The following is a 12,783-nucleotide window of genomic DNA, read 5'->3' as shown; positions in this document are numbered from 1 at the left end:
CCCTTTGAGTACGCCAATGCTGATGATGATTATGATGTCTATTCCAAAAGCCTCATTATTGTGATGTAATTTCTAAGCTGGAAAGATAATTTTAATCGTTGATTTGAAGAATAAAAGTTGACTTCGTTGAAAATATTTGAAAACTCGGGACATTTCTGCAAAAAAGTCGGGACAGCAAAAAAACAGAAGAAAACCGGGACTGTCCCGAGAAATACGGGATGTATGGTCACCGTGCTTATTGCTATTCTATCTCTCAAAAAATTGTCAAATGTTGAAAAATTGATAATTATGGTTTAAATTGTGTGTGTGATGGGAAAGAAATGCTGATGGGTATGTACGAAGAAGGACTACTATAAATTGCTGTAAATAAAAATGTATTTCACAAAATAAATGTTATGTTATTGATATTTTTTTAAAAATGTCTAGCTTTTGTTATGTAAAAAAGAAACACGTCACAAATATATATACGACATGAACGTTTATGTTTACAAACATAATTAATCGTACCGTGATTTGTAAGAAATTAAAATTATCTTCCTCCACGTTTTCAGTCAAGATTGAGCGAGTTTCAGCGAGTCAAGTGAGTTTAGTCGAAAATACGGGACATTTTGAAAAACAAATGCGGGACAGTGAAAATAAAAGATAAATAGCAAAATATAGGCCTACTTAGCAAACGTTTTGTGGTGACCTTATGCATATGACACATATGTCACGCATTTCCCGGGACATTCCCGTATTTTCACTTTATTTTGGCTGTCTCGACTTTTTTTGCAAGAATGCCGTGGTTTGTCACGAATGTTCTACATTGTAGAATCTACAAAGCCTACTTTTAGATGCTTATAGTTTTATACTTTATTAAAATCAACTATTGAAATTATTTTTCGACGCATAAATTATATCACTATAATTACAACTATGAATAAGAATATTCATCTCACATACATCATGGTTTTTTTAATTACTTGATAAAGTGATCCTCAAATATGTTCAAGAGATCCTGTATGATCTGTTCAGGGAATTTGTTAATGTTAATAAACATCCATGCCCGAGAGAATCGGGGTTCGAACCAACACTTCCACAGTAAAACGCTAGCTCATAAACTACTCCACTGCAAGACGGCAAATACTAAACGTTGATTTAATTGTTTGCCCCTTCAAACGTTTTATTTCGTTATTTTACAATGTACTTCGTGGAATCCAGTTTTGTTCACTGCAATTCTCTCAGAGTAATGCTTTGTTTCCTGCCATTGGTGTTTTTTAAGAAATTTCTGCAAAAGTTTTCAACTTACAGTTGTGCTTACATTCGGCGTCATTTATGGCGATGATTAGCGATGTTCCGTATTTTACCCGTATTTGAAATCCTGAGTTCCGGTATTTTTCTCGAAGAAATTTGGTTAGCCTAAATGTGCAATAAAACTTAGTGACATGGTTTTTACAATCTACCAAAATTACGAGAATTCTTTGGATAGCAATTTACTTCAGCTTTGGGAGCTTACGTCAGTGGTGAAATAATTGACGTCATGTGTTTCATCAGGCCCCTAGCCAGAAATTTCATTTCAAGGGGGATCACTTTCATTTCGTGGGGAGGGACCAAAGTGATAGAAAACTGGTTCCAAAATTTTTTTACGTCGCGGGGCACTTTTCAGAATTGTTATCATTGAGCACTAAATTTGACAACATTTACAGGTTGGTGCCATGTATAAAATACAGTAATTGTGATAAATCTGGTGATTAAGCATAATCGCCGGTTATTATGCACAATAATTTCATCCGTTTTGATCGGTGATTATGCATAGTAATCGATATAAATGATTATGCGTAATTAATGCGAAATTTTAATTCGAAGAAATTTTAATATTTTATACCGCCCCTCAACAGATCCTTTTTCACGAGAGCGAAAGGGAAACGTTTCCGGAAAAAAATGACGAAAATTCTGCGAAATTTTAATTCGAAGAAATTGTAATATTTTATACCGCCCCTCAACAGATCCGTTTTCACGAGAGCGAAAGGGAAACGTTTCCGGGAAAAAATGGCGAAAATTCTGCGAAATTTTAATTCGAAGAAATTGTAATATTTTATACCGCCCCTCAACAGATCCTTTTTCACGAGAGCGAAAGGGAAACGTTTCCGGGAAAAAATGGCGAAAATTCTGCGAAATTTTAATTCGAAGAAATTGTAATATTTTATACCGCCCCTCAACACATCCTTTTTCACGAGAGCGAAAGGGAAACGTTTCCGGGAAAAAATGACGAAAATTCTGCGAAATTTTAATTCGAAGAAATTGTAATATTTTATACCGCCCCTCAACAGATCCTTTTTCACGAGAGCGAAAGGGAAACGTTTCCGGGAAAAAATGGCGAAAATTCTGCGAAATTTTAATTCGAAGAAATTGTAATATTTTATACCGCCCCTCAACAGATCCTTTTTCACGAGAGCGAAAGGGAAACGTTTCCGGGAAAAAATGGCGAAAATTCTGCGAAATTTTAATTCGAAGAAATTGTAATATTTTATACCGCCCCTCAACACATCCTTTTTCACGAGAGCGAAAGGGAAATGTTTCCGGGAAAAAATGACGAAAATTCTGCGAAATTTTAATTCGAAGAAATTGTAATATTTTATACCGCCCCTCAACAGATCCTTTTTCACGAGAGCGAAAGGGAAACGTTTCCGGGAAAAAATGGCGAAAATTCTGCGAAATTTTAATTCGAAGAAATTGTAATATTTTATACCGCCCCTCAACAGATCCTTTTTCACGAGAGCGAAAGGGAAACGTTTCCGGGAAAAAATGGCGAAAATTCTGCGAAATTTTAATTCGAAGAAATTGTAATATTTTATACCGCCCCTCAACACATCCTTTTTCACGAGAGCGAAAGGGAAACGTTTCCGGGAAAAAATGGCGAAAATTCTGCGAAATTTTAATTCGAAGAAATTGTAATATTTTATACCGCCCCTCAACAGATCCTTTTTCACGAGAGCGAAAGGGAAACGTTTCCGGGAAAAAATGGCGAAAATTCTGCGAAATTTTAATTCGAAGAAATTGTAATATTTTATACCGCCCCTCAACAGATCCTTTTTCACGAGAGCGAAAGGGAAACGTTTCCGGGAAAAAATGGCGAAAATTCTGCGAAATTTTAATTCGAAGAAATTGTAATATTTTATACCGCCCCTCAACAGATCCTTTTTCACGAGAGCGAAAGGGAAACGTTTCCGGGAAAAAATGGCGAAAATTCTGCGAAATTTTAATTCGAAGAAATTGTAATATTTTATACCGCCCCTCAACAGATCCGTTTTCACGAGAGCGAAAGGGAAACGTTTCCGGGAAAAAATGGCGAAAATTCTGCGAAATTTTAATTCGAAGAAATTGTAATATTTTATACCGCCCCTCAACAGATCCTTTTTCACGAGAGCGAAAGGGAAACGTTTCCGGGAAAAAATGGCAAAATTTCTGCGAAATTTTAATTCGAAGAAATTGTAATATTTTATACCGCCCCTCAACAGATCCTTTTTCACGAGAGCGAAAGGGAAACGTTTCCGGGAAAAAATGATGAAAATTCTGCGAAATTTTAATTTTATGTAATATTTTATACCGCCCCTAAAGAGATTTGTTGGAAGAAGATATTTCATACTTTGCCTGGATTGTGTTTAGGCATTCTATAGAATGACTAGTCATTCTATAGAATGCCTAGGCAAAGTATAGAATAAAACCGGTATTTCATACTTTGCCTGAAACGACCAGGCATTCTATACAATGCCTAGGCATTCTATAGAATGCCTGGATTTCATACTTTGCCGGTAACATATATATATATTATCAAATTTGGTAGTAGTTTACAGGCGATCGTGGGATTCACCAGCGGGGAATGGCGCTGTATGCAATATTGTTAAATGAAATAAGAAATGAAGACATCGGTTTAAAATGTTTTTAATCGTTTCCAAAACTTGTTACAAAGCGTGTTCAATGTGTCGTCCACCATTTTCTGAAAGCAAGTTATATTGCATCGCTGCGTTCTCAACAGTAACTCATAGCATATCAATGTCGGTGTATCGGTGCCATTGCGATTTTGCATAACCCCACAAACAGTTTCATTTTAGAAACGATTAAAAACATTTTAAACCGATGTCTTATTTCGTTTAACAATGTTGCATACAGCGCCATTCCGCGGTTCTGGTGGTGAGTTTTTGAACTTTTTCTTTTTTGCGGAAAATTGAATCCCATGACCTCCCGTAAACTGTTACCAAGTTTAATAACATTTTGTCCAGTAGTTTTCCTTTTATGGCCATTTCAAAGTGAAACTTTAATTATAAAGACCCTGTATATTTTAATTTTAATTTTTTGTTTTTAACTTTTATCACTTTCGGTGACTTTTAAGCAATTTTAAACTTTGTTGTTATAGTACAAACCTCCATGAAATTCTAAACTCTATAGCTGCGAGATAAGCATTGATACGAGAGAGAAGATTTCTTCTAATAATTCTGTGAAAGTAATATTTTTCAGTTCGAAGTTTTAATTCTCTCCCGCACAACGGAGTCATCTCCAACTTATTACACCTCCGCTTGAACGTGCTCAAAACAACAAATGTTTATGTTTTTAGTTGCAAAATACAACAAGACTTGCATTAGCGAAAGCAGAGCATGTATATACAAAGAAGAGAAATTTGAAGGGTTTTAATTAATTAGTTTGTATGTGTCTGACGAATATGACTCTCCCGCGATCTCGCATGTTGTGGTAACGTTAACTCGTGTTTTCCCGCGCTTGAAATTACAGGCCGTTTGCATCTTCGTGCACGAGGTGGGTATTCTTTTAATTAACTTGCACGAGATAAATGCATGCACAAACCGCTGTAATATATTATAGGGAACATGAAACATTATAGGATACACTCCCGGATGCATGGGAGAAAGTCACTTTATACGAAAATAATTTGTTAGCGGAGAGAAAGACAATTATGATATTGAGATATTATCAGAAAATGGACTGATCATGTACCATAACAGTGGTTCCCAAATTTTCTAAGTCACGGAGCACTTTTTTAAGCGAAAACTTCATCGCGGAGCACTAATGTTAACGCCGGATGTCACGCTGGACTTGTGTACAACTAAGAATTTAGTTTCAATTGTAGGCCATGACCATACGTCCAGATTTCAACAAAATGTCCCGTTTTTTGAAAACGAAAGTAATTTTTTTATCTAGTTAAATTGGCTGTTCTTTGAATTGATATTTTTTTTGGTACAAATTTTTAATTGATCGTAGTTATTGTACAGGTACAATGATGGATAATTCTTCTTGTCATTTCTCCAAGTGTTGCTTCATATGTCTGAGGGTGTCCGCAAGTTTTCTGGAAGCACGTGGACAAGGTAGCAGAGATTCAGGGATGATACGGAGACCAATGGTATAGAGCAGTGATTCCCAACGTGGGCGTTAACGCCCCTTGGGGGGGCGATGGAATGTTCCAGGGGGCGGTAGAAACTACGGGTATAACATAGGATCCTATGGGTTCGATTGCGTTAGGGGGCGATAGGAGAAAAAAAATTCTGAAGAAGGGGGCGATGGAACAAAAAAGGTTGGGAAACTATGGTATAGAGTCAGTAACCTAATACTGCCCAGGATTAATCTGAAACCAGTGGAATGTGTCAGAGAAAGATATTCTTTTTTTTTCTCACACCATTGTCCGTTCCTGACCTAACTGGAGTGGTTTAAAAAGACAAGCGACGGCAAGCGCTGCCATCGGCTGCATCTGGACAGTCAGTTATGCATCGTAGTCAGTTTAGATATACAATGCCTCATTAAGGTTAGCTGTAGCTCTCTCTCTCTCTGTCTGTCTTACTTTCTCTGCTAACATATTTTCAGACAAAGGAGCTTACGCAACCTGTATCTTGCAGGCTATATTCTTCTAGTTTTCTCGGATGATTAATGGAAAATCCATGTTTTTACCCTGATATAGGAAAAAAATGGAAAAATATGTATCGTGTATCGTATATAAGCCTCCCCCTAATTAAGGACTGCCAAAACGGAAAAAATACTTAATCCCATGCATAAGTCTCCCCCCCCCCCCCAGCAAATCAGACATTATACAGTCGAATCCCGTTATAACGAACTCCAAGAGACCGGAGAAATCACTTCGATACAAGGAAATTTCGTTATAAAGGAATTTCAAGTTTTTGCATTGTTCCTATATGTATACTTATCTGAGGGGGATTGGAAAAGTGTTCGTTGAAAAGGGGTTTTCGCTATAACAGTATTCGTTAAAACGGAATTCTACTGGATTTTTAGATTATTTAATTTCTATTCGGAAATATACAGTACAAGGTATTATAAGATTCACAATGAAAAACAATAAAAAAACTGACAAAATCTTTTCCCTACTCCCCTATTCAGCTGACCCTTCGCGAGGCAGCAATAATGCGTTTTTCTATGGCAGCGGTTGCCAAATACTTTCAGTCGTGGACCACAGAAATCTCGTTGTCTGCTATGGACTACACATTTATAGCAGCATCTATCAACGAGAATGTTATCGAACGAATGGAGGCATTCTATCCAGTGCTTGCAAATATGATGCGATAGCAATGCCATCTAATGGACTGCAAAAGAACAACGTTTTATACTCCTAAAGAAAGACGTCATCACAAGTTCAATTTTTTATCAAATATAATAAACAATACTACTTCTGAAGAGTCACATGCCATTATGCCTGAAAAGAAAAGTTTTTAACCAGTGCGTGCTACCAGCACTGACTTATGGAGCTGAAACATGGACACTCACAAGCAAGACGATACAAAGGCTACAGACAACACAAAGGAGCAATGAAAGATGTATGCTACGCATCACAAGGAGAGACAGAAAACGAATAGCTTGGATAAGGAACCACACAAACGTATATTATATCATGGAAAGAATCAAACGTTTGAAATGGAAATGGGCTGGACATATTGCAAGAAGACAGGACAACAGATGGACCACAAGTATTCTAGGTTGGTACCCCGTGGTGTTAAACGTCCGAGAAGACGTCCCCAATTTAGAGGAGACCTTCATCCAGCAGTGGATTGAAAATGGTTGCCGATGATGATGATGATGATGATGACTATTACTGCAGTCTATCTTGTTGAAGGTCTGCTTGCTCTCTGCGGAGGACTTTCTTCTTTTTTTCTTAATGGGAAACACTAGCTCGCATTCGGGAATCGAAATTGGAAAACCAACTTAAGAACCACCACCAGTGCGCCGCCAACGGGGGTTTTACCTGAATTCTCCCGAGATTAGAGTCCACGCGATGACACAGCGGCTGTTTAGGGAATTATTACTCACCAAATGTATGCAATTTCTTGTTAATTTACAGCTGCTCTATAATTTTTATTTCTCCCTCTATCGTACTTCGTTCTAATCTTTGGATCGGAAACTTCTGAATTTCATCACTTGAGGCACTACCATTGGCCACATCTGATCAGACGCGTACTTATATTCTAGTATACATCAATATCCCATTAACGCTATCTATCGCTCTCTCTCTCTCTCTCTCTCTCTCTCTCAGGCCCGTCATTTGGGGCCCCGTCCCTGGCTTTTGAAAATACACCAAAAATGTATTACTTATTATATATATACAAATATATATATATATATATACACATACATTGAGTACATGTTCTTTGCACCCACTGGAAAAAGTTGAAATGATGGCCCTGCTCTCTCTCTCTCTCTCTCTCCTTATATCTATCCTATGTCTACTAACAAATTATATTTATATAAAGGGACATTTTCATCCCGTACATTCTTTGAGATTTTTGATGATTAATGAAAAATCGACGTATTTTTTTCCGATGAGAAAAGTTTGAAAAATGAATAATATTATATATTTTTCAGCGTTCAATCAATTAAATTTCGATCAATCTATAAATGTCTCAAGTCTCTGCATCAATTCGATATGGACATGAAATCCTATAATTCCGTTAAAATGAGAAACTTATAATAGTTTGACTGAGGAAAGGTAATGTTAATTTTTGACGTTTTGAACCCACGCCTTCGGAATTTAATGAACTTATCCGTGAGCACTTGAAGTAACAAATGGAATACAAATTAAGAGGATTGTGATTGAGAAGAGGAGGAGGTGAAATGCTTCAGGGTCAGCCACAGAAAATCCCAAAATTAAACATCATCAATTTCACTCGAAATGTTTACAGGACTCTGCGCACGGAAATTAGTCTGTCAGCCTGTGTGTAATAAGGTTGTCCTTTCTCTACTCCTCACTCTCTTCCACTCCTTACGATCTCATTGCTTGTGGTAGCAAATGTTATTTCAAGCGAAGCTTGACATTTCGTGAAGACATTTCTACGATCATGACCGAACGACGAAGAATTCGACAAATCTAATTATAACATGTTTCGTTAAAAAGAACGGTCTATTCTTCTTTTGTACGAATATAGCTCATTTTTCATAGTCTTCATACATCGAAATTATGTTCAATAAGCATATGCAGTCGGCCCTCGCTTAAATCGGGTATCTCAGGGGGTCTTCAACCTTTCAAACATGGCGGACCAAGTCGAAACATTCCAAGCAGACCGCGGGCCATGTTCCGTAGTATTCCCCGCTATAAAACAGGGTTCTGCAAATTATCGAACACTTTTATTTATTCTGAAATTATTCTTTTCGTTACTTTAATTTATATCCTATTTTTAAATGATTTCTTTCACCTTCCCGATTTTTTTATTTATTTATTTTAACAATTCTTAAGTTTGTCTCGATAATTCTGCATTTAAATTTTCACTGATACCGAAATTTGTGTCAATTCTGAAATTATTTTTTCATTGATTTTAATTTTTCATTAAATATGAAATTATTTCTTTCAAAAATTCTTTTATTTTTTTTAGAAATTATTATTACTTTTTACACTTCTGAAATTTTTCACTCAATAATTCTGAAATTATTTCTTTCAGTATTTCTGCAATTATTTTTTTCAGAAGTTCTGCTTCTTTCAGTAATTCTGTGTAGGTATTTTTACATAAACTTTCATCAATTATGAAATTATTTTTTTTCAGTAATTCTACAATTACTTCTGTCATTCACGTGTTTTAAGCATTTCTGTAAATTTTGTAATTATGTACACCTTTTAGATGTCGAATTTAGCCTTACGTAATGTATTAACTCATAGGTCTCAAAAAATGTTTTGACTCTGGGTCCCCTGAATTCGTTACGACAACCGAGAATTATTATTGAATCTTTCTAATTTAATACTTTTTCTCTCTTGAATAGCTATTTTTTCAAAATGGTCGGCGGGCCATGGCAAAAAAGCTCCGAGGGACACATTTGGCCTGCGGACCATGGGTTGGAGATCGCTGGGGTAACACATAATCTCTCTGATATTATATACTGATGAAATCCTCTAGAATCAAAATTTCTCCCATAGAGACAACGTTAAAGTTCCCACGCGCTTAACGTGATGGCATCTTAAACTTTTTAAAATAATGTTTCTTTTGACTTTTTCAGGACCGTAATAATCCTCTTTCGTGGCAGATGTACTGCTATACATTCCAAAGCAATTTAATAGCCTGCAATTTAATAACTACACAAAGAAAATTTAGGCATCAATACCTATTTTTTAGTCACTATGGTGGCCTGACGCTTGGGATTTGTCCAGCCCTGAACTATACTGCCACATATAAAACTGCAATCTAATTGCTCTTCGCATAATTGGATTCTTCACTTAATCGGATATTATGTGCCGGAATCGTTGATAACCGTTTGAGCGGGTCGGACTGTATTTTCCATAGAGCTAATAAAGCATTCCCAATTTTGCTATTTTATTGAATCGACCTTCAACTTCCACCATCTGCATATTTCCCTTCAACATGATTATTAAATTATATATTGTTCTAGTTGATAATTAGAACATGTAATCTTCATGTAAACATGTGTATTTGAAAAAAAAATCTTACTTGAAATAGCAGAAGATGAAAAGTGACACGCCCAAAGCAATCATAGATATTATCGAACAGATTATCACCAACCATCCAAGAGCAATCAATTTGTCGCTTCGGAGCGTCAGTTTCTATATCGGAATGCAAGAAAATTCGAGTGATAGCAGAATTTTTATGCAACTAACACAACAGAATACAAGCTTCATTATAGATGACTTTGTTTAATTCTATCTTAACGAGCAACAAGCCTAAGTATATTATATAGCCGTAAGTGTCGGTGTTCACTTTGGAGTTATCATTCTTCCGAATTTCTAGAAAAAATGAATTTTTCTCAAAAAACCTGGTAATTTTTCTCACATTTTCTTCGGTACAGCTTTATGAGTCATGAGTACATTTAGGGAACCAACAAGAAACTAAATGAGGAAAAAGATGTTTTTGATAAACCGGGTTGCACATAAAAAGCTGAACGTTTTTTTGTAACTTTTCACAAAATATTTTACTCATTTATGTTTATTCAAATATTGCTTGGTCGAGGCCTATACAAGAGGATGTGGTGGTTAAATACGACAAAAATGGTGATTGATGTTATAAGAAAATTCGGAAATCGTAGTACAATCTGCAATATTTGGTGGGGGGGGGGGGGGTTTATCCAGTCGGTGATAGTTCTTGGGAAGAAGCTGAATGAATGAACGCCAGGGTCTCAGCCACCGGACTTATCCCGTTGCCGAGATCTCTTCCAGCCCAGCTTCGTGGAACAAAGTGAGTGCACTTAACAGTCTGAGTGTGTAGCTAGTGTTGTGCCTGATGTTTCAGTGCTGCCATCTATACTTCAAATTGTGAGTGAAGTGTAATGATTGAATATTTGTAACGTTGTAGGCCTGTTGCTCTCTGTGGCGAGACTTTTTAACGGGGAGATCGGTTCGCATTCGCGCCTTGAAGTTGGGAACCACAGAAAACCAACTTCAGCCGACCACCACTGTGGGGTTCGAACCCGGATCCTCGCATCGCGAGTCCGTCACTATAACCACTCGACCGCCACAGCGGCCTTGGGAAGAAGCTAAATTTATAACAATCCGAAGAAGCAATGATGGGGGTTGGGTGCAATACTTGGCATTTTCGTGAAAATAAAAGTATATTCACAAAGAAATGAATATTTCTTATAATAATACCTATTTTCATCGCACGTTTTTTACTAAAACATGCTGACATTTACGAAAAAATTTCAATCCAAATTTACGAAACTTACAGAAAATCTGATACTTTATGTGAGACACATTATAAATGAAAAACTTTAATATTCGATGATATATGAGCATTTAAAAGAAATAATTGTGATGTACGTAAGCACAAAAAATAACAGTTTTGTTTTATTTTTTTCATAATTTTGGCTGCCGAATACATATAGAGTGAAATATATATGAAAACCCCAATCTCGATCTTCATGAATGTTCAGAATTATGTTAGCGATAAAGAGAGTTGTTATTTGAGTTACTTGATGAAAGCAGCTGTGTGTTTGTGCTAGAAGTTGCCATGATGTTCCACTAATTGATATTTCGATTACTTTCTGTCATCTGAATATTTCCTTCACTTTGTTCGTTTTAGCATCATATTAGTAGCATCATATTGGTAGTAGTTTCAGATTGTATTATGCTGAAGCATTTCTCTTATGCTGCATCAGACACGTGTCTTGACTCTTTCTCGAAATAGTCGAATGATAGAAACTAATCAAGATGCCGATTTTTGGGGAAAATGCCCAAAAAGTTATTAATCCCCATACAGCTACTTTCGGAAAGTGACTTAAATTACTGCTATATATATCCTCAACCTATTTCTGAATTTTTACGATATTCGACTGGAATTTTTATTTGAGTGTCTCAACGGGTGTCGTGTACGTTTCCAAATTTTCTGTTAAGTTCCGCGAAATTTGGTTGAAAACCCCGCATGTTATAAGCAAAATAACGTGCTACGAAAATAGGAATTTTCAGAAGGAACGCTTTATTTTCGTGAATGCCATTGCTATGTTCATAAAAATGCACACTAATATTGCACAAAGCAAGCAAAATATTTTAAGGAAGTTACAAATCATTTGCTGCTTATTATAGGTTGATCAAAAACATTTTTTCTTCATTTATTTTTCCGTTGATCCCTTAGAGACGTACTGGGGACTAAGTCCTCGTTGAAAAGTGTGAGTAAAAGTACGAAGGTTCCGACAGCTGGTTGATAAGAAGATGAGGCCAGGAAAGAAAATGCAACTGCCTTGCGGGTAATCAAACCCGTGTCCTCTCACTTGCCGGGTGAGCACCCTAAAAGTAGACTGCAAAGCTTCAAAAGCAACGAATCCTCTTTCCTTAGAGCTCGCCCCGCTGAACGGGGCCATGCATGAACAGCCAGACCTAACTCAGGCCAAAGCTCATATTTCTGACTGCCACCAGATGGCAAATTATCTGAAGACGATATCACTTCAGAGTTGTCTGGCTGTCCATGTACAGCCTCTTTCAGCGCACACGAGTTCTAAAGAAAGAGATTCGTTGCCTTTGTAGTCTAGTGGTCTAGAGCAGTGTTTCTCAACCGCCGGGCCGCGGCCCGGTACTGGGCCGTGACATCATTCATACCGGGCCGCGACTGATCTGCCGTTTCCTTTTCCCCCATCCATGTTCCGTTAATCATGAGTTTGACCGGCCCTTCCACTCGAAAAAATAAATGAAACCGAACCGCGGGCTTCCAGAGATCGAGAACCACTGGTCTAGAGCACTCACCCGAAAAGTGAGACGACGTAGGTTCGATTTCCCGCAATGGCACAGTTGAATTTGCTTCCCAAATTCATTTTCGCATCAGCCAGCTGTCGAAACCTCCGTAGTAATAGCGGAGAGTGATATCATCA

At 37.1% G+C, this 12,783-nt stretch overlaps 1 protein-coding gene across 1 annotated transcript in view; it reads right to left on the bottom strand.

Moving 5' to 3' along the window:
* LOC149078594 (PDF receptor-like) overlaps positions 1-12,783 on the bottom strand; it is an 89,735-nt gene that overhangs the window by 26,809 nt on the left and 50,143 nt on the right. Inside the window, exon 4 of the mRNA XM_089240711.1 lies at positions 9,921-10,033. Within this exon, the coding sequence (XP_089096837.1) occupies positions 9,921-10,033 (113 nt within the window). The remainder of the gene's footprint in view (positions 1-9,920; positions 10,034-12,783) is intronic.

This window comes from Pholcus phalangioides, unplaced genomic scaffold (assembly GCF_987345545.1).
Source record: "Pholcus phalangioides strain wild (caught in Gottingen) unplaced genomic scaffold, Ppha-v1.0 ptg000013l_1, whole genome shotgun sequence".
Classification (NCBI taxonomy): domain Eukaryota; kingdom Metazoa; phylum Arthropoda; class Arachnida; order Araneae; family Pholcidae; genus Pholcus; species Pholcus phalangioides.
Note: the sequence above shows the minus strand (reverse complement) of the source record. Positions and strands in the feature narration are given on the sequence as shown.